Raw genomic sequence first — 20,820 nt, 5'->3', positions numbered from 1 at the left:
ATTTTGTCTATCTCCACTCAGATGTGCAAACTCCACCATTTCATTTCCAAATTGACTGAATATTTGGACAAACTCTTGAAAGCTATTCACTTTCTCTAGTCTTTCCATAGTTGCAAGAACCTGAAAAACAGACAATATTTCATTATTTGGTGATAGCAATGCAAGAGACTGAGATTGCCAAGGCTGAGTAGACAGAAAAAAAGGAAAATTCTGAATTCTAGGCGAAAGCTGAGAAGGCGGAGCCAGATACAAGACACAGAAGGGGATGCTCAGAGAAGTAGAAGTCGATTCAGGCCACAGAATTATTAGGGGAATGATTTGTTTATATGATGAGATTTTGAGTTACTTGAAAAGGAAAAGGAAAAAGAATAAAAGAAATGACTACATATACAAAGGAAGGGATCATTTATGCAGCCAAGTCTAGAAGGTGGGAATGGGCAGGACCACAGTAATCAAATCTTCAGAGAACTGGGAAGGGGTGAGGATGAAAGCCAGCACACACAAGCTTTAAGTTTCAGTGAACCAGGTGGACAGGAACCCTAACATTCTCAGGAAAGCAGAAGGAACCTCATTATCTGCAGAGCATAGAGTCAAAAGGGAAGTGTGGGACTTTAAGAGTAGGAAAATTAGTCTGGCTCAGTCAGAAATGGGCCATCGGGGTGAATAAAGAGTGTGAATCTGTGGTAGAGCCAATGACTAAAATGTTATGTGTTTTCTTGATGTAAGAAATAAAGTAAATAAATGTGAAACATATTTTCAAATACTTTTCTTTAAAATAACATTACTAGATTGTTTTAGTCAGAACAAGATAGGTTAAAAAAAACACAGATATCCTGTGTTTACTTATTTTTCCTGAGAATATGATGAATATTTGGCATGTTAATCTCCCCTGGCAGCTCCGGAAGTTCAGGCGACTAACACAGATAAGGCACATTGCCACCACTGTGAGAACCTCCATCTTTCAAAGAGGGGAAGGTTGTTCCTATTTCTCCAGCGCTGCCAGATCCACCTCTCCAATTTCCGATTCATTCAACACTTATCAGGTGGTTTTATCCTCAAATCCTACTAGGACAACTCCTTCCCCAGCCAACTGCTCTCCTCTTTGCCTAGCAAATCATCCAGAGCAAGAAGTGATCGTACATACCCTGGATTCCCAGATGATCATGGAGCGTGACCATCATCTGAGAGATTAACTTCTGCACTGGAAGAGTTTAAATCCATTCTGTAAGTTTTGAGATTATTCAGTAACATTTAGGGACTTTGCATACAGAAATTTTGTAGCTGTGGATAATTGTCATTTCCACTGATTTAACTGTGTCTTACGTTATATATTGTTAGTCTCTGATTTGGGAGGGAAAAAAGTACTGAAGAATTCAGTATTTTTATCAACTAGGTTTCTGCTACATATATTATCATGGTGCTCGCCTTTTCTTTCCAAATGTTGTACACATTTAAAGCTTTCACCAATAAGCCTCGACAAGTGGATAATGATTCTCTAAGAGGAGACATTACTTGCATTCAAAAGTTTAGGCACAGCATACCCATCATTTAAGAATTACACATATAGAAGAAACACTACTTTTAAACTACAGAGTTATAAACAATTATAATAGACAAGCATTGCCAAATTACTCACAATTAACCTAAAAACAACTTTTTTTTTTAAGCAACGGTTAGACAGGCATAGCCCCAGGAGGAACCCAGGGCCACAAGTGCATTCAACGTATAGATGATCAGTGTGTCAATGTATCCTGCAATGCACATTAATTCCCACAGCTAGCTGCATTCTTCATCAACACATGAGCCGAGTGATCCACCACTAAGAGTCATAAAAAGCACTTTGAACAACACAGAAAGACAAAAATACAGCAACATCAGAAAGGTAAGTACCTTATTTCTTGATGTTATTATCTGTTTAATGACTACTCGGTCTGCCAACAACAACACCTTTGTCACTGAAGAAAGAAGTAATCTTGCAGCCTTTACCACTCCTGTTTTGTCTGTAAAAACTGTGATCTGCCCATCAGATTCCAGATGGTTCAAGTTGGTTATGTCTGTAAGTGCTGCAATTGTTTCTCCTAACAAGAAAGCGAGGGGAGAAAGTTAAACGGGCATACAAATTAAAATCTAGACTTCTCTCTGACCTTGAAGGTAAGGCACAATGAGGAGAAACTCAGCTTTGGAGTCTTACTTCAGGAACAAGAAACAGTTTCACCTTGACGACTGTAGGGATTATCATACGATGCTTTCTAACCAGAAAATAATAGCATACTCTTAAGAACTGTGACAAATTTTGCCCTCACCCAGTTTGAAAAACATCATAATTTTTGTTTCCAGTGGTAATGCAAACTACACAATCTAAAAGCCTCCTGCCCTACAAGACAGTAAGAGAAATCTCATGAGTCAAAAACCAAAGAATACCCTAAAACCCGAGCAATAAGCAGGTGCCAAGGCTTGGCCTGGGGCGAGGCCGGGGAGAAGTCAGGGGTCACTGCCAATCTCCACAAGCTGAACGGCCTTGGGTTTTCACGGATCCTCAGAGAGAGAAAAAAGACAGGGCTTTGGGCCCCAAGGGATGACATCTTCAATACAATGGGGGCCCCCGGAAAGAACTGTCAATAGGCAAAAAGAAACAATAAGGAAGTTTGTCTGACAGTCAGCCTGGACTTTGGGTGGGGAAAGTAAACCAAACAAAAGCCTCCCTCCTGAGAATTCAAACCACAGGCTGGCCCTCATTTAGGCTGCAGTTTGAATTTATATAAACTTCTTACGATACCTGGCATAAACCATTCTATTAATTGAACACCCAACCCTCTAGAAAAATTATCTTCTTCACTGTCGCTATCAAAACTTTTGATTTCTGTAATGGTAATTATCTGCTAACAAAACAAGTATTCTTGTATTATAATACAAGGCTATAATATTCTTCAAACCTCCATACTGTTAAAAAGATTTTTAAAATAATAAACCTTTAACCAACTTACAGTGTTCAAGATCATTTTTTAAAGTCCTAAATATACCTGTGTGCCTAATGGATTGATTTTCTTACAAAAGCCCTCCTGTCAATTCTATTACATACACAAAATAATGTGTCAGCTCATAGGCTAAGGATCTTGAGTAAAAAGTATTGGAATCTTAATGGAGAGGCCACAGGGTGAAATATAAGTCAAGGTTTAGAAAGATCAGTCTGGCAGGCACAGTGGCTCACACCTGCAATCCTAGCACTGTAGGAGGCCAAGGCGGGTGGATCACCTGAGGTCAGGAGTTCAAGACAAGCCTGGCCAACATGGCAAAACTCGGTCTCTACTAAAAAAATACAAAAATTAGCCAGGTGCGGTGGCAGGGGCCTGTAATCCCAGCTACTCAGGAGGCTGAGGCAGAGAATCGCTTGGACCTCGGAAGTGGAGGTTGCAGTCAGCTGAGATGGCGCCACTGCACTCCAGCCTGGGTGACAGAGTGAGACTTGGTCTCAAAAAAAAAAAAGAAAAAAAAAGAAAGATCAATCTAGTAGGACTACATAAAATAGAATGGAAAGCAAAGACTTAGAGCCAGGCTATTGTATCAATTGTGGGTGTGAAATAGTAGGGACCTTGCTAGTATAGTAGCCATAGGAACATTAAGAAGATGATTTGGGAGACACTAAGAAAACATAAAATTAGTACCTGACCAATGATAAGAAGGAAAGAACGAGTGAAAAAATGGCCTCAAAGTTGTAAACCTAAGTTGCTTAAAGAAAATCGAAGGGCATGGAAGACAGATGATAATTTTACTTTCAGACAACAGGAGTTTGAAATAACAGAGGAATACACCAAAGATAAGCCACAAGACATGGACTGGTAATGCAGACTTGGATGTCTTGTGTATAATGACAATAGCTGAAGCTCTACAGATAGAGGAATTCTGTGGTAGCCAGCCTTCAAGATGGCTCCCCATGATCTCCACCTACTGTTATTCACAACCTTGTGCTGTCTGTCCCCTCCCACATCATACCAGGGTTGGTATGGTGGAAGTGGTGGTATGTCACTTCCAAGCTTAGGTTCTAAAATCACTGAGGCGGCTGTCTGGGTTGCTCTCTCTCTCTGAGAGAAGCCAGTTGCCATGTCATAAGCAGCCCTTACTACACAGAGGCCTATGTGGAAAGGAAGTGAGGCCTCCAGCCAACAGCCAGCAAGGAAGTGAAGCCTGCCAACAACCATGAGAGGGAGGCTGGAAGCAGAACTGCAGTCCAGTCAAGCTTCCAGGTAACAGAGGCCTGATCAACACACTGACGGCTACCTCATGAGACACTCTGATCCGGAGCCACCCAGTGAAGCCACTCCCTGATTGGTGCCCCCTCAGAAACTGTTTGAGATAGTAAATGTTTGTGGTTTTAAGTTGCTAAGTTTGGGTTAATTTGTTACACAGAAATAGGTAACTAATACAAAGTTTTGATAGCAAAGAACAGAGAATGAAAGTGCTTAGAATTAACCTTAAGGCATACAGAAGGGGCAGGAGGAAAAGTATCAGTTTGCATTCTATCATTACTAGCTAAAAGGATAAAAATATTTCCTCTGATCCTCTGGAAAATGTTAATTTTTTTCTACACCTCTCAACCACAAAAGATACCACAGGTAAGCCTGAACATATGGCATTATTCAACCTTTCCTTTTTCTGACTAGACCCCAGGCATTTAACTCATAAGTACGTGGGATAGTAACATTTGGTGGGCTCCACCAACATGGTCAATTGCTTCCTTAACATTATAAAGTTGTTCAAAGTGTAAACTGTTCAGAAATCAGTTCCCTAAAAAAGTCACAAAGCTGTCTTACAGCTTCACGGGTATCATTTTTAATTTATTATATGTAATTACTAGTGCTGTGTCTTAATAGGAAAACCCAAGGTCAATCAAACACAAATATTTGTTGAACTTCCATATAAAACATAAATATAAACCTTGCCTGGTAGCCAAGTAAAAAGCAACAATATAATGTTAAGAGTTCAACACAGGGAAGTAAGAATAAAAATTAATTATTATAATGACAACTAATATTTATTGAGCACTTACTATGTGTGAAATGATACATGCATTATATCCAAACACCTCTACAAACCCTAACAGTCTCATTTTATAGATGAGAACACTGAGGTTTAGAAATGTTTAATAGATTGCCCAATATACCCTGCTTGCAAGCAGAAGCACCAGGATTAAAGTCTAGGCAATCTGACTCTAAGACTTCAGTTCTTTTTTTTTTTTTTTTGAGACAGGGTCTCACTCTGTCATCTCCCAGGCTGGAGTGCAGTGGCACCATCACTGCTCACTGCAACCTCAACCTCCTAGGGCTCAAACAATCCTCCCATCTCTGCCTCCCAAGTAGCTGGGACTGAAGGCATGCACCACCACACCTGGCTATTTTTTTTTCTTATGTTTTGTAGAGACAGGGACTCACTATGTTGCCCAGGTTGGTCTCAAACACAGCTCAAGCGATCCACCCGCCTTGGCCTCCAAGTGTTGGGATTACAGGTGTGCGCAACTGCACCCAGCCAGCTCCAGTTCTTTATCTACTACTTTATATTAGTTCCCTCAAATGAACGCCGTTGTCGAAAAAAGAAAATGATTCGTAGGGGTTGAGTGGGCTAGAAACATTACAGCAGTGATTTAATGAAGTCTTAAGTTTGTATGTGTTAAGAGAAAAAAAGGCTTCTATATTTTACAACTCCAGAAGGCATCATTCTCATACTCTTACCTGAGTGACACTAGGAGGAAGATGACATGTGGAGCCCATGAAACCTGACAGCTTCCAAAATACTCCATTTATGGAGCTGCCTGGGCGTATGGTACTCGTGTCAGTGTACCACGTCCTCCTCTCTCACCTTACACTGAGCACAATGACATGCTACAAAGCCAACAAGGAGCACAGGACTCAGGTTGTCCTTTCATTTAAAAATACTGTACTCCTGCTTTAATCAATGGTTGTTAGAAGAAACAGTAATTTTTTTATTTCTTTTTTTTTAACTACAAAGCTTTCTTGCAAAAAGAAACAGTAATATGAAGAACATCTCTACATTTTCTGTTGAATTGTCCATTACGTAATGTCTGTTTCATAAGCACCCACACAATAATTTAGTGTCAGGAAAAGAAGTCTCTCCTCTTACAAGCTGCTTTGCTTCCTTTCAACAAACAATGAGATTATATAACCCTTTATTTCCCACATTTTTGTCTTGCCTTCCAGGAAGTACAAAGATAAATTTCATCCTTAATTAAAATAATAATGTTTGCCAAAGTTTCTGGTTTATTTTCACATCCTATTTTAATAAGTTTATTGAACATGTCTTTTATTGTTAGTGCTTTCAAATCCTTTTCTAAAGTAGGAAAAATATAAATTATGAATAGAATAAGGACATCCCCCCTTGCTTCCCACATAAAACCTATTCTCTGTCCCAGTGAATGGCTAGAAATCCAAATGTCAACCCAGGGTCTTCCCTTTCCTTTAGTCAACAATCTACTTTTACCTATTCAACCACCTTAACGAGTATTTTGTGTACTCTTCCTGTTCTTTACAGCCCTGTTACACTGACTTGGCCTAGCTGGTTTTACCACAAAAGCTTCCCTATTAATCTCCCTGCCTTCAGTCTCAACCTTCTCTCAGGCTGTCCTCATTCGTTCACTTCCTCCACACTATCAGAAAGACTTCTATCTAACACAAAACATCTGTGAAATGTTCTTGTTTTGAAAAAACAAAACAAAGCAAAATAACACAAAACAATATGTCTTTCATCTGGCTCAAAATTTCTCAATGACTCCTAGTATAGAATAATAGTTGAAATCATCCACATAACATAGAGGACCATGTATGATCTTGTCCATCCCTCCACATTTACTTGGTTTTATCGCAGTCGCTCTCCTCCTGCTGATGACCAGATCCTCTCTCAGAGTTCCTCATCTCAGTAGATGGCACCACCATTTGCCCAGCTGTTCATATCCCAAATCTTGGAGTTATCCCTGGCTCTTCTATCACATCCAAACCATCAGCCAATCCTATCAGCTCCACCTTGGCAATATATTGAAACAAAGCCACCTTTCACCACCTCAAGTGCTATCGTCTAGTCTAAGTCACCATCATCTATCACCTGGACCACTGTGACAACCTCCTAACTGGTTTCTCTGAACCATCCTCACATCCCCTAAAATGTATTTTCTATACAGGAGCCACCAGTTACCCTTTTAAAAATACAAATGAGATCATGTCATTGCCCAGCACAAAATCTCCCACTAATCCCTCATTCCACTTAGAACATAGTCTAAAATTCCAGTCCTTGCCTATTCTCACTTTCTCCTTGCCAGGAATGCCCTTCCCCCAAGTATCCACATAGCTCAGGCCTTCATTCCATTGCAGTCTCTGCTCTAATGTTCCTTCCTTAGCGGGTCTTCCTAATCCCCTGTCCCAGGAGTTCTCAACTGGGGGCCATTTTTACCCCTCACGGGACATTTGGCAATGTCTAGAGCTATTTCTAGTTGTCCCATGGAAGGAGAGGGGACCTTCCAGCATCTAGTAGGTAGAAGCTAGTGATGCTGATAAACATCCTACAATGTACAGGTCAACCTCCCACAACAGAGAAGTATCCAGCCCAAGATGTCAGTAGCACCAAAGTTAAAAAACCCTGCCCTCTCTAAAACAGCACCTTCATTGTTCTCCTAACTCTTACCTTGCTTTTTTTTTTTTACATGGTAACGATCACCACCTGACATTACATATGTATTCATTTATGATCTGTCTCCCTCAGCAGAATGCAAGGCCCACGATGGCAGATTTTGGACTGATTTGTCCATGCCTATCTCCCTATGGTCTAAAAGAATGCCTAATATATCACCAGCATTCAGTGAATATTTATTGAAAAAATTAATGGATAAATGATACTTCAACAAAGCTGCAGTCCTCAAAACACCCTAGGTTCTCAAAGGCTTCTGTGCTACCATCTATAGAGAACTGTGAACCATCATGAAGTTTGAAGTCACTACGATTTGTTTGCTGTAGAATACTAATGGATACTAATGCTTATTTCCATTTCCTATGTCATGGAAGGTAGACTAATATGCTCTTAGAGAATAGAGGCCACAGCTCCCACTTCTCTGTCTCTTTCACATCTCAATGGCTGAGGAGGATGGCCGTCACTAACTCTGACCAGTGAAGGAGTCCTGTGTTTCAGATTTAGGACTTGATCCAAGCGAAGTGCAGTATTTGCGGAAGCTAATCCAGGCCTTTAATGTTTGAGGCAGCCATAATCAAAGAGCTATATATCTTTATTCAAAATAAAACAATAATTTTTCGTCATAACCAAAGCAATAAAAGTGGTATGAACAGTCTTCAAAATCAATATCCACCTACCTGCTTGTTTAGCTTCAATACAAGCAATATTTATTTCTTCTTTCAAATCCCAGTTTTCATTGGCTATAGCTTCTCCTACTTTAACAAATCTTCCAACTGCCAAGTTGACAGCTTGTCCTACACGCTGAATTGCTTGCAGAGTTTTATCAGACTTTTTGGTATTATCTTTATGATTAACAAGTGTGGTGATCTAAAAATAAAAGATAAAAGCAACTTTTATCTCAATACCTTTTTTTTTTTAAGCTGTATCACAAAGTCAAAGAAAATGAAGCCTGGCATATTGGATAGCTCAATAGACTAAATCAATAGTTAGAGATGCTTCAACAGAGACAACCAGCAAAGTATCCTGCATCATTCCTTAGGACAATGTTTCCATTAATTACAACTCCAAGTTCACCTGAGGGCAGTTATCTGGGGCATGCAGTTTATCTGGGGCATACAGTTCCAGAGGCCCTCCAGATCTTTCAACAAATCTTAAGGAGAAAAGTAGAAGCGGATAGATCATTACATTCAGAAAGCCAAAATACTTCAGGTCTAGTTTCCTCTACTACGACTTCAGATGCTATGAGAGTAGAGACAGCTCTTCTTCCTCTCCATTCCACTCCGTTGCCTACCATGGAGCACAGGTTGTACAAAATAGTACTTGTGCCATACATGTTTACCAAATTAACTAGATACTTTAGAATGAGCATTGTAATCTATATTTTACATTGTGCTAAGTTTTGCTGCATCCGACTCAAAATAAACGAAATACCGAGAGTTTTAACACTTGATCCCAGGCCGTGAAATAAAATACAAAACATGACAACTTCAGCTCACTGAAACAAACATAATTCTTCAAAATATCTTAGGAAACTAGTACATGAACTATGCTGACATCTAAGAATATTTATTAAAGAAATGTTGTATGAAAAACATAGATTCCCAACTACTGCTCAGTGTACATGTACTAGTATTAAAAGAAGGGGAAGAGCATTACAAGAAGGGGAAGAGAATCACTTCTACTCTTTGCACAACTACTATGTGCCAAGCACTTTATATGTATGTTTAGGTATTAATAATTTAGAATTAATAGACCTGGGTTTGAGTCTTGGCTCGGTGACTACTTGCTAAGTGATCTAGGGAAATTTAATCTCTAAATTACCTCAACTACAATATTGCTTTTCATCAAATTTTGAGTACCTACTATATGCCAGTTGCTAAGGATGTATCAGTGAATGAGACTAAGACAATCCCACCCCCAGTAGGTTTACAGTATGGTAGAATAGCAATAATTCAGTTACACAAAATATATTTGTTGCACACTATCATATCCCAAATAAAATTCTAGGCAAACCTGAAATAACAATCAACAAGAAAGAAAAGCCCACGTTCCCATGGGGCTTACATTCTAGTGAAGGAGTGGAGGAGAACTAAAAATCACATAAATAGGTAAACAAAAAATAAACTTTAATATAACTGTTATGTACAAAATGTTAGGATAGTGTGATATAAAGTATCTGTGTAGCTACCTGAAATTGATTGGTCTTCCTTCTAAGAGGAAGGGATGTTTAAGCTGAGATCTAAATGATAGCGAAGTAGTCAGACCAGCAAACATCAAAGGATAAAGAGCATTCTAGGAGAAGGAACAGTGGAGGGGAAAAAAAAAAAAAGCCCTAAGGAATGAACCTCTCCTGTTCAAGGAATGAGGTGACATCGGAAGTGCTAAAGGACAGTGGGTCGGGGGCAAGTTAAAACCAATATCCAAGAGACGGGATGGGCAGGGACCAGCCTGGAATAAAGGGTTCTGGAATTGGAATAAATAATTTATATTGGCTGGGTGCAGTGGCTCATGCCTGTAATCCTAGCACTTTGGGAGGCCGAGGCAGGCAGATCACAAGGTCAGGAGTTCTAGACCAGTCTGGCCAACATAGTGAAACCCCGTCTCTACTAAAAATACAAAAAAAAAAAAAAAAAAAATTAGCCAGGTGTGGTGGCACATGCCTGTAATCCCAGCTACTTGGGAGGCTGAGGCAGGAGAATCGCTTGAACCCAGGAGGTGGAGGTTGCAGTGAGCCGAGATTGCACCACTGCACTACAGCCCAGGTGACAGTATGAGACTCCATCTCCAAAAAAAAAAAAAAAAAAAGAACTTATATTTTATTCTATGTATTACAAGAAGATACTTAAGGGCCTTTAAACTAGAAAATACTATAATCTCTGCAGTAATTTGAAGCTATTGAAGGGTTTTTTAAACACGAAAGTGATATAATCTCCGCAGTTTGAAACCACTGAAGGTTTTTTAAGCAGAAAAGTGGTATAATCTCTGTAGTGGTTTTAAAACATGTCCACAAATTCTCCCCTCAAGAGGTAGAGCCTCATTTCTCTCCACATGAGTGTGGACTGCACTTGGTGACTCACTTCTAATAAATGGAATAAAGTGAAAATCATGGAGTGCTTCTAAGAGTAGGTCATAGAACACACGGTGACTTTCATCTTACTTACTCACTCACTCTCTGCAGGATCAATCACAGTGGGAGCAAGCCAACTGCCACATAATGGAAGGCACTCAAGCAACCCTATGGAAAGCCCCACAAGGTAACTGAAGGTTCTGGCCGAAAGATAGTGAAGAACTGAGGCCTCATGCCAACAGCTGAATGAGTGAACCTGAGAGCAGATTCTCCAGCCCCAGTCAAGCCTTTGGATTACTGCAGGCTTGGTCAATCATCTTTATTTTGATTTTATGAGAGAGCTCACTCCAGAACCACCAGGTAAGCCACTCTAGAATTAACCCGCAGAAACCATAAGATAATGTTTGTTGTTTTAACGCACTAAATTTCAGTTAACTTGTTCTGCATCAATAGATAACTAATACAGATTTTGGTGCCTGGATCTGGGGTGAGGCTGTAATAAAACTTAAAATGTGAGAATGGCTCTAAAATTGGGCTGTGGAAATTGAAAGAACTTTGAGTGAATAAAAACTAGAAACGTCAAAGAAACTTTGCAGAAGCATGATGACCTTTGAGGAAGCTGTCTTAGTTAGGGGTGCTATAACAAAATACCTTAAACCGAGTAATTTATAAATAACAGAAATGTACTGCTTACAGTTCTGGAGGCTGGGAAGTCCAGGATCAAGGCACCAACAGATCTGGTGTCTACTAAGGACCCATTCCTCACAAGTGGTGTCTTCTATGTCCTCACAAGGCTCCCTGAAGCCTCTTTTATAAGAACACCGATCCTATTCATGAAGGCTCCCTTGTGACATAATCACCTCCCAAAGGCCCCAACTCTTAATACCATCATTATGAGGGTTAAGTTCCAACATATAAATTTTGGGGGAATGCCAACAATCAGGCCATAGCAGAAGCTATAGGTAAAAGCTTAAGGAAAAGTGAGAAAAATCTTACTGGAAACTGGAGAAAAGGGGTTCCTTGTTATATGGTGACAGAAAGTCACCCTCATTAACATGAAAAGGAGAAAATATACCTAATGAATTCGGAGATCTAACTAAGGAGATGTCAAAGCAGACTCTGAAGTTGCTACCTGGTTTCTTTTTGCTGCTTACAGTAAAATGTAAGAGAAGAGAAAAATTAAAAGAAACACAGATAAATAAAAACAAGCCAGAACTTGCTGGTTTTAAAAATTCCTTCTCCATGCCGTGCATGGTGGCTCACACCTATAATCATCAGCACTTTGGGAGCTGAGGCGGGCAGATCACCTGAGGTTGGGAGTTCGAGACCAGCCTGACCAACATGGAGAAACCCCATCTCCACTAAAAAAAAAAAAAAAAAAAGTTAGCCAGGCATGCTGGTACATGCCTGTAATCCCAGCTACTCGAGAGGCTGAGGCAAGAGAATCGCTTGAATCTGGGAGGCGGAGAATCTTGGTAAGCCAAGATCGTGCCATTGCACTCCAGCCTGGGCAACAAGAGCAAGACTCCATCTCAAAAAAAAAAAAAAAAAAAATCTTCTCCAGATGGCACACCATACTAAAATTAAGAATGGCTTCCAGGCAAAAATAAAATCTAGGGCTGTGTCAAGAAAGCACCTAAAGATGAAGCTAAGGGTATGACTATAAAATCTTAAGCTCTCAGAAAGGTCCAAAGTATTGCTTCAGACAACCATTCAGGTAAACAACAGATCTCCTAAGAAGCCTAAAGGTATTACTCCTCAGCAGTCCCAGCAGAAGCCCAAGTTAAAGAAGAGCATATATCAAACAGACTTGTGGGTATGGGCTTTTGTCTAGTAGAATGAATTCAATATGACTCACAGGAGACCAACAAAATTTTTAAGATAATTGTGTTTGCAGAAACCCTATCAGCTTGGACTAAAACGGAAGACATCTTTGTATGAAAAGAAGCTTTCATACCAGCCCCTGCTCCAAACTTCCATAGGCAGGGAACAGGCTGAGAAATCTATGCAGCTGAAAACATGAGCTACAATTCATGTAAAATAATGACTTAGAGGGCAGAATCAAGAGCCATGAACTATTCCTAGGACTTCAGTCTTAATCAAGGAACTGGCAACATTTGCCCAGGAGGAGTTCAGAATGCCATAAACCAGTGGCTCCTACTTTTTTTCCATTTTTGAACAGGACTCTATAGCGGTTATTCTATACTTTCTATTTTCTCATTTTTTGAACAGAAGAGTCTATAGTGGTCATCCTAAAGCTGAAAGACATTACACTTAAGGAACTACTACATATAAGAAGTCTCTCCTGGATCATATTTGTAATAGATACCAATATCGTGGATTTCCAGCTGATGTTGTGACTTTGGAGAGGATATGAATGGGGAGAGGTTACTTGCAGGTGGGAATAAGGTAAACAATTTGTGGGCAGAGGTTAGAGTGTAGGTAGTTCTAAAATACGTCCACAAATTATTTGCTATTCCTCCCTTAAATAGGTGAAGTCTCATTCCCCTCTCCTTGAGTACAGGCTGAACTTAGCTACTTATTTCTAACTAGCAGAATAAAACAGTAGTGACAGTATGCTACTTTTGAGGGCAAGTCATAAAGTCACTGTGGTTTTCATCTTTCTTTCTCTCTGTTCACCCTAGGGAAAGACAATTCCCATGTCATGAAGACACTTGACCGGCCAAGTGGGAAGGCTCATATCATGAGCCTAAGGAAACCGATGCTAAAAGGTGCTTATTTAAGGTCACACAGCTAATAAGTGCTAGAGTTAGGATTCAGAGTCAGACATTTCAATTCTAGAGACCATACTCCTAAACACTACCCTATAATGTCATACAACAACCCAGTGAAATAGGTTAATATTAATCAACCTTATTTCCCCAAATTGGAAAATGGGGGTAATAATCATCCCTATTTTACAAATGAGGAAGTTGGACATCAAGAAGTATGGGAGAGTTAGGATTTAAATCCAGATATTCTGACTGCAGAGACTAGCCTCTTAGCCACTTAGCCATATTGCCTTCTCTGCCTTATAATGTTAATAAGAAGAGTTGGCTGGGCGCAGTGGCTCACACTTGTAATCCCAGCACTTTGGGAGGCCAAGGTGGGCAGATCACGAGGTCAGGAATTTGAGACCAGCTTGGCCAACATGGTGAAATCCCATCTCTACTAAAAATACAAAAATTAGCCGGGCGTGGTCGTGTGCACCTATAATTCCAGCTACTCAGGAGGCTGAGGCAGGAGAATTGCTTGAACCTGGACGGCACAGGTTGCAGTGAGCTGAGATGATGCCATTGCACTCCAGCCTGGGTGACAGAGCAAGACTCTGTCTTGAAAAAAATAAATAAATAAATAAATAAGAAGAGTTAATAAAATAATTAAAGCATTGTGTTTAACACAGTACCATAAACAGTTTATTGTAAGTGTTCAAAGACATACTATAATTAGCTATCTTACTTAATCCTCAGGTATTATTAAAGATTAAAAAACTGAGGCTGAGTGAAATTGCATACTTGGCTCATACAACTGATAAGTAGCCTAGTTTAGAATTTGAACTCAGGTTTAAACTGACACCAAGTCCCCACCTAATACTCCTTCTTTTACTGGAAGTTTTCAATCTTTCCTATTTTTTTAAATTGAAATGTTACCTAAAAGCCCATTACATAATCATGTGAAAGAGTCACAGTAATTTTAATTTGGAGAATGACTGTGGGCCATGTTGCTGGGAAGCAGAGAACAAATCCTATTGGCACCAGCTTAATCCTTTTCCACACCTGACAGACTCTAGGGAATTGTTACTATCACATGAAAAAAAAGAGAACTTGCTCAGCATTGACTATTCCAAGCTAACATCTTGGAAAAGACTCTGCAGTGGAAAGGAGTTTAAGTTCTTGCCATAGATTGAATGTTTGTGTCCCATTCCCCCTCCCCCTCCATAAATCCTTATGTTAAAATCCTAACCCCCAATGTGATGGTATTAGGAGGTGGGGCCTTTGGGAGACGATTAGGTCATGGGGGAGGAGCTCTCATGAATGGGATTAATGCCTTTTAAAAAAGGCCTCAGAAAGCTCTCTCACTCATTTCCACCCTGAGAGAACAGTGAGAAGACAGCTGTCCATGAACCAGAATGTGGACCCTCACCGGATACTGAAACTGCCTGAACCCTGATCCTAGACTACCCAGCCTACATAACTGTGAGGCATAAATTTCTCTTGTTTAAGGCACCCAGTCTATTGTATTTTTTATAGCAACCCGAACAGATTAAGGTGATTTTGTTTATGAAATATTTCATTTACATAAAGTTTTAAAATTTCAATTACAAAGAAAAGATCCTGCAATTAGGCTAAAATATGAACTATTGTTCAGCTCCAAAAGACACATTTTGCTTTCACTAGAAGCGCCTTCCCCAGTGCATAATTAGGTGTGGCTGCCTTCCTTTTACTGGAAAGCAGTCTGGGAAATGTTCAATCCAAATATAGTATGCCTTTAAAATTTTATTTAGAGGAACTAAGTCAATATGTAACATTCTTTATTTAAGGTCTGCTTATATTCTAAAATTAGTTTCAAATGTTTTAAAAGGTAGGTTCATAAGTTATACATGTTTATTATTTATAAACAGAAATGGAAAATATAGGAGAGCCTCAAGAAATAAAAATTACCCATAATCCTACTATCCTCTGAGAATTCTGGCATAATTCTTTCCAGTCTTGTTTTATACATATAGATACTTAAATACACAGTTTTACAAAATTGAGATTAAACTTCACTTTCCTTATCATGTAAAAAATAAGACTAGCTAACATTTGTTAAGCACAACAGTACCAGGCACTGGCCTATGTGTTTTACATGTATCAATTCTTTTAATGCTTGCTTCTCCAGCATCTAATAGATACATACTATTATTACCCTAATTTTATAGATAAAAAATCTGAAATTTGAAGAGGTTAAGTATTTGCCCGAGGTCACAAAGCCAGGGGAGCTACCTACACTCTTAATCACTACACCGTCTCTCTTACCTGCCAGGATTACGTTAAGGATCAAGGGAAAGACAACTAGCAAGAGTGCTTTGTAAATTATAATATGCCAAATGCAATCTTAGCCATAGTTCTGCAAAAATAGGAAGGATATTAAATTGAGAGTCATAACTTGGAGTTGCCCTGACACCAGAGTCTAGAGAACAGCTAAATGAACAAGAGAAGAGGGCAGAAAAGGCATCCCTTGGGGGAAGAAAGAAGATCTGGTGTACTAAAGAACTCTGCTGTGGAATAAAAGAATAAGAATTAGGGTTTACTTGATAGCTTCTAACAAAGGGTGTCAAGAAGTGCAAAACACCAAAGCATATCCCAGCAGTTAAGGGCATGGACATCATTCTGCCTGGTTGTGAATTCTGGCTCTGCCATGTGACCATGTGGCAAGTTATCTAACCTTTCTGTGACTCTGTGTTCTCACCTGTGAAAATGGAAATAATAATTGTACCCATCAGCCAGGCGTGGCAGATCACACCTGTAATCCCAGCACTTTGGGAAGCCAAGGCTGGCGGATCACCTGAGGTCAGGAGTTCAAGACCAGCCTGGCCAACATGGTGAAACTCCATCTCTACAAAAAAACAAACAATCAAAAAATTAGCCGGGCTTGATGCACGGTGCCTGGGTGCCTGTAATCCCAACTACTTGGGAGGCAGAGGCGGGAGAATTGCTTGAACCCAGGAGGCAGAGGTTGCAGTGAGCCGAGATCCCGCCATTGCACTCTAGCCTGGGTGACAGAGCGAGACTCCATCACAAAAAAAAAAAAAAAAAAAAAAAAAAAGAAAAGAAAAAAACACGCGTATATTCACATACACAAATCAGCAAAGAGCAGAGAGGGCGCCTTATCTACTCTCTTCATCAACAACGTAACTGCAACAAGAATCCTGAAAAGCTTCCAGGACAATGCAGAGAGTAATGGGAAAATGAGGTAGGCTACCTTAGAAATTTAAGGGGTCTGTATAAATAGTGAATAAAGGAAATCTATCATAGACAGGAAAAGACTAGTGGGCAGTAGAATAACATTCCACACCAGGGTGGAGTTCTGTGGCAGATATCCTTCTTCCCTTCCTTGAATAAAAGCATTATAAGACTTGGAGTGGGAATTCTGACAGGGAGAATAAAGTGATTATTAAAGGAGGTGGGGAGGTACTCTACATAAAATATGCTTGGTTCTTAGCCCAGGGCTTTTCAAGAAACTGTCTGAATTACAAAATATAAAACATATGAGTATATATAACATATATGTGTGGAGTTTAAAGAAATGAAAGAAAGACCTGTGCAGCCACCACCAAGCTTAAGAGAACAATGTCAGTATCTCTGACAGCCCATGTACTCTGTGGCTATTCCTTGTCCATATCACTCTCTTGTCCCAAAAGAAACCATTGTCCCAATTTTGTGTTCATCACTCCCTTATTATAACTATTGCACATACAGTATACCCTAAATGATATCTGGTTTAGTTTTATCTGGTATCGAACCTTTATTTTTTTTCACTCAACATTATGTTCTTGAGATTCATCCCCACTGATAATTATAGATACGGTTTATTCATTTCAGTGACAGAGTATATCGTTATATGAACATAGCACAATTTATGTAAACATACTACTGTTAAAAGACATTTGGGAAGTTTCCAGTTTGGGGCCATCAGAGGTAAAAATGCTATCCACATTCCAATCCATCTTTCTTTTTTTTTTTTTTGAGACACAGTCTCACTCTGTTGCCCAGGCTGGAGTGCAGTGGCACAATCTTGGCTCACTGCAACCTCTGACGCCCAGGTTCAAGCGATTCTCCTGCCCCAGCCTCCCAAGTAGCTGGGATTACAGGCATGCACCACCACGCCAGATAACTTTTTTATTTTTAGTAGAGAGGGGATTGGTCAGGCAGGTCTTAAACTCCTGACCTCAGGCGATCCACCTACCTCAGCCTCCCAAAGTGCTGGAATTACAGGCGTGAGCCACCACGCCCAGCCCCAATCCATTTTTCTAATAGGCGTGTAGGAGTTTCTCTAGGGGTACTGACTTAGGAGTGGAATTGCTGGGCCACAAGTAATGCCCACCTTCAATTATAATAGATTACAACAAACCATTTTCAAAATGGTTGTAACACGGATATTCCTATCATCTCCACATTCCTCACCAACACTTATTCTCACTGTGGATTTTTTAGCTTGCAGTTCATTGATTTCTAATGAAGTTGAATATCTTTTCATATATCTTTTAGCTGCTTCCTCTTCTGTGAAATTATATTTTAACCAATTTTTAATGGCTAATCTTTTTATTTTTTGTTCATTGGAGTATTTTATTTATTCTAGGTACTACAAATCATTTATTGGTTATTTGTGTTGGAATCATATTCTCCCACTGAATGACTTACCTTTTCGTTTTGATGAACAGAGGTTTTTTTTTTTTTTTTTTTTTTTTTTTTGAGACAGGGTCTCACTCTGTCACTCTGTCACCCAGGCTGAGTGCAGTGTTGTGATCACAGCTCACAGCAGGCTTAACCTCCCCAGCTCAAGCAATCCTCACACCTCAGCCTCCAGAGTAGCGGGGACCACAGGTGCATGCCATCACACCCGACTAATTTTTTGTATTTTTTGTAGAGACGGGGTTTCACCACGTTGCCGAGGCTGGTCTCAAAATCCTGGACTCGAGTGATCCACCTACCTCAGCCTCCTAAATTGCTGGGATTACAGGTGTGAGCCACTGCGCCTGGCCTAGGTTCTTCATTTTAAAGAAGTCAAATTCATCCATTTTTTTCTTAAGGTTTATACTTGTGGTATACTAACAAATCCTTTCCCAGCATAAGGTAATGAAGATACTGCCCTATTTTTTTTTCTAAAAGTGTTGTGAGCTTTTACTTTCATATTTTCTTTAATCCATCTGAAGTTGACTTTTTACTGGTATGGGACAGAGATCCAATTTCATATATTTCTGTTTAGATATCCAATTGTCCCAGCTTAATTTTTTTTAAGTTCTTCCTTTCCCCACTGACCAGCAATGTCAATTGTCATTTACCGAGTTTCCATATATGTGTGGATCTGTTCTAGGGTTTTCTATTCTGTATCACAGGTCTATGTTTTTCACCCCTGTTCTGATACCCACATTGTCTTAATTACTACAGTTTTATAATGAGCCTTGAAATCTGGCAGAGCAAGTCCATCCACCTTGTTTCTCTTCTGCCTAATATTGGCCGTTTGTGCTTTCATATAAACTTCAGAATTACTTTTATCAAGTTCTACTGAAAAATCTTGCTGAAATTTTCATGGAAATTGCATTAAATTGACCAATAGGGATAATTGATATGTCTATAATATGTCAACCTAGGCTCGAACACAGTACTTTTCTCCCATTTATTTAGATCCATGTTGGCTTTTGATAAAATTTTTAAATTTTCTCCATGAAGTTTGACCACTTTTGCTATGTATATATAGAGAAAGAGCTCTATCTCTATATATACATAGCAAAAGCAATATATTCTTAGGAAGCTCATATTTTGCTGTTATTGTTAATATAACTGGATTTTTAAATAATTACTTTTTCTATTCATTTTTTATTATTTTAAAATTATTTTTTAAAGACAGGGTCCTTGTTGGCCAGGCTGGAGCACAGTGGCATGATCACAGCTAACTACAGCCCTGAGCTGCTGGGCTCAAGCCATCCTCCCATTTTTCAGCCTCCTGAATAGCTGAGACTAGAGTAGCTGGGATTACAGGCACCAGCCAGTGCACCTGTGCCTTGTTTGTTATCAATGTAGAAAAATGCAATTGATTTTAGTATCCTACATTCAGTGAACTTGCCAATACTCCTAATTTTTATAATTTACTTGTAGACTGTTTTGAGTTTTCTACATAGGTTATTATATCACACTGAGACTTTTGGTTTTTCCTTTCCTATATTTATTCATTTTATTTCTTCTCCTTGTCGTATTACACTGGCTAGAATTTCCAGTGCAATGCTGAATAGAAGCATAGCAGGCACCCCACTCTGGTTTCTGGCTTTAAAGGAAATGTTTATTTTAAATTTGACTGTTGCTATGATGTTAACTAAAAGTTTTCTGTGGATACTCTATCAGGTTAAGGACACTTTTTCCTAATACTAGTTCCCTAAGTGCTTCTTATCATTATTAGAAGCTGAATTTAGTTGAATGCTTTTTCTGCATCATTGTTATGAAAATATATCTTTTCTAATCTGTGAATGCAAAGAAAACTGTACACATTTTTCTAATATTGATATAATCTTGCATTCTTAGAATAAGGCCAGTAACCCAGGACTTTTCACTTAGAGAGTCAGAAGAAGCTAGATGATACCAGAATAGAAACTATCTACTTTAAACCGTTTAGTGCCAGTCCTACTTGTTTACCTCAAAACCCTGACTCCTCCATGACATCGCTGCTGACTCATCCATGCCTTCTCTGAGCTTTTAGGGTATGTACCATTGATGATGTTCATTTGACACTTTGCATGTGCTATTCTATACATGACCTACAGACCAACTAGAATATAAGCCCCTCAAAAAACAGCAACAAATAAGCACGCAATAAATGCTTGCTTAAAATGCTTAAAATATCCTTGTGGATGAGATGGTGAAACATGAGTTGGGTAATAATACAGCATTCTCAGAAAATGAGACTTGTGGACATATGAGTTTTCTGGAGAACTGCTTTTAATCTCCTAACACTGAAACTTTAAAATCATTCTAAATTGTACTTCCCTGCTTTGTTAACCGAGTATTCTGGCAATGCTTAATACACTTCTTGATTTTAACTTTTTCTTGTTAAGGACAGTCAATTATGAGGAATATCAGTTATGGTGTTGTGACAGAGATGGAGCTGTAGACATACAATGTGTGGGATGCAAAACCTCAGCTGTGACCCTGAACAAAGCTTTAACTGGAAAAAGAAAAAAAAAAAAGGCAGGCATTCTTCCCCTTTGGCATTGACCTCTAACTCTCAGCAGTGATTTATACTTTTCTTCCTCTGCTCTCCTACCCTTCTCTGGCTTCTTTTACCCCAGAATTACACAATGCAGAGCTGTAAGA

At 39.3% G+C, this 20,820-nt stretch overlaps 1 protein-coding gene and 1 pseudogene across 3 annotated transcripts in view; both read right to left on the bottom strand.

Annotated features, from left to right (window-relative positions):
* The window catches only part of CTNNAL1 (catenin alpha like 1), a 68,967-nt gene that overhangs the window by 46,065 nt on the left and 2,082 nt on the right, over positions 1-20,820 (bottom strand). For all 3 annotated transcript variants that reach the window (XR_010119997.1, XM_055271571.2, XM_055271570.2), the window contains exons 2-4: positions 8,364-8,553; positions 1,891-2,078; positions 1-120 (exon numbers count right to left, since the gene is read on the bottom strand). Coding sequence is in view for 2 of the 3 variants with exons in the window: in XM_055271571.2 (XP_055127546.1) it covers positions 1-120; positions 1,891-2,078; positions 8,364-8,553 (498 nt within the window). In the remaining variant the exon portion in view is untranslated. The remainder of the gene's footprint in view (positions 121-1,890; positions 2,079-8,363; positions 8,554-20,820) is intronic.
* On the bottom strand, positions 1,668-1,828 carry LOC129479993 (uncharacterized; annotated as a pseudogene).

Source organism: Symphalangus syndactylus, chromosome 3, assembly GCF_028878055.3.
Source record: "Symphalangus syndactylus isolate Jambi chromosome 3, NHGRI_mSymSyn1-v2.1_pri, whole genome shotgun sequence".
NCBI classification, from domain to species: domain Eukaryota; kingdom Metazoa; phylum Chordata; class Mammalia; order Primates; family Hylobatidae; genus Symphalangus; species Symphalangus syndactylus.
The sequence above is the reverse complement of the archived record's forward strand: the minus strand, read 5'-3'. Positions and strand labels throughout refer to the sequence as shown.